Source organism: Rhagoletis pomonella, unplaced genomic scaffold, assembly GCF_013731165.1.
Source record: "Rhagoletis pomonella isolate Grant_MI unplaced genomic scaffold, Rhpom_1.0 Rhpom_scaffold_00004, whole genome shotgun sequence".
In the NCBI taxonomy this organism is placed as follows: domain Eukaryota; kingdom Metazoa; phylum Arthropoda; class Insecta; order Diptera; family Tephritidae; genus Rhagoletis; species Rhagoletis pomonella.
In genome coordinates this window covers 80,120,714-80,122,504 of record NW_023458558.1, presented here as the reverse complement: position 1 = coordinate 80,122,504, position 1,791 = coordinate 80,120,714, and the positions used below count along the sequence as shown (strand labels likewise).

The following is a 1,791-nucleotide window of genomic DNA, read 5'->3' as shown; positions in this document are numbered from 1 at the left end:
TTAAATAAAATCAATTAGTATTTCCTCCCTACAAATAAACAGACCCCCTATCATATTTATTTATATTTATAAAAGTAAAATAAAAATTATCTTTTTTAATAAAATTTTTTTTATTTTATCTATATTAATTAATAAATAATTAATAATAAACTATAATTATAATACAGTAGGGTTTCGATAATCCGGACAATTAAAAACCGAGCAGTGTCCGTATTATCGAAATGTCCGGATTATCGAAGTCCTAAAAAAATATAAAAATTTTACATATTCTCAACAGCTTAGTTCATTTTTATTTCATTTTATGATTTCACATCAAGATTTATTACATACAAATGTAAAATAACACAAAACTTTAATTCATGAAAATAATGTTGTATTAAGTTGTATGCTATTGTTGAAGAAAATTCGTGATTTTGGTCTGACGAAGTTTGGTTTCATTGCGATTTGTATAAGCTATCTCTCTTAGGCCAATAAGTTTCAAAATATCTTCGGACCTTAAATCCTGCTCTTCAGCATATTGTATGCAAGTGTTTAATGCGGCAATAGCATCTGAATGGGATATTTTTGGGATTGGATTATCATTTCCTTCTAAAATATCGTCCTCAATTTCTTCGTCCTCCTCACTTTGCTCTCCTTGATCTATATCTTCGTCATTTATCCATTCAGTAATTTCATTATTCTGATACACATCCGGACTTATTTCAACCAGCAGGTCGATTACTTCACTTAAGTGATTAGAGCGTAATTGCGCAAGGGGCAAGTCGTCACCCGAATCCCATTCTTCGTGTTTCAAGATTCTGTTGAAACATTTTTGAAGTATATTAGTGCCTACTGCGTTCCAAGCATTCGTCACCAAAAATGCAACGTCTTTTAAAGAAAACTTTTTAATAACATCCGTCAAATTATCGGTTAAATTTGATAACATGAATGATAAGAAACTTTTACGATAGTTCACTTTCAGAATTCGAATAGCATTTTGATCCATGGGTTGGACTAATGCTGTGCAATTGGGGGGTAAAAACATTACGCATATATCTTCTTCGGAGCTAGCTAATGACAATGGATGACAGGTGGTATTATCCAACAATAAAAGTGCTTTTACTGGCAAATTTTTCTCTTTTAAATGTTTCCGCACTTGTACAACAAATGAATTCTTAAACCAGTTTCTAAAAATCATCTCTGTCATCCACGCATTCTTGCTGTTAGCATACTCCAATGGCAGCTTCACCTGTTTGAACACCCTAGGATTTTTCGCTTTCCCGATCATTAACAATTTTAGCTTATGTTCTCCGGATGCATTGCAACAAACCAATAACGTGATTCGCTCCTTACCAATTTTACGCCCAGGTGCTGTTTTTTCGGTGCGCAGCGCAAGTGTTTTATCTGGTAACTTTTTCCAGAATAGTGCAGTTTCATCTGCTTTGTGAATTTGTTAACCCCTTTTCACGAATTTTTGTCTGAAGTTGTTCAATAAATGGCTGCACAGCCGTAGAGTCATTAGTTAATTTTTCACCAGAAATTTTTAGAAATTTAATTCCATATCTTGATCGAAAGTTATTAAACCAGCCCTTGCTTGCGAAAAATTCCACATTTGAACCATAAATTTCAGAACAGAAAACTTTTGCTTTTTCTCGAAGAATTTCAGAGGATACAGGTACATTCAGCTGTCGTTTTTTTATAAACCAATTATATAGGCGTTCCTCCATCATCTGCTTTCCGCACATCTCATCGTTTTCCTTTGGCCAAGACCATTTTCACTTTTAGAAATGTACCTAAATGCATGATTGGCAT

The 1,791-nt window shown here is 33.3% G+C and overlaps 1 protein-coding gene across 1 annotated transcript; it reads right to left on the bottom strand.

The window, feature by feature from the left end:
- Window positions 1–318: 318 nt before the first annotated feature.
- LOC118738344 (jerky protein homolog-like) lies at window positions 319–1,791 on the bottom strand. The gene is made up of 2 exons (XM_036469268.1): window positions 1,773–1,791; window positions 319–1,419 (listed from the first exon to the last, which is right to left on the bottom strand). The coding sequence occupies exons 1-2, from the start codon at window positions 1,789–1,791 to the stop codon at window positions 389–391; spliced, it is 1,050 nt and encodes a 349-aa protein (XP_036325161.1). The 3' UTR covers window positions 319–388.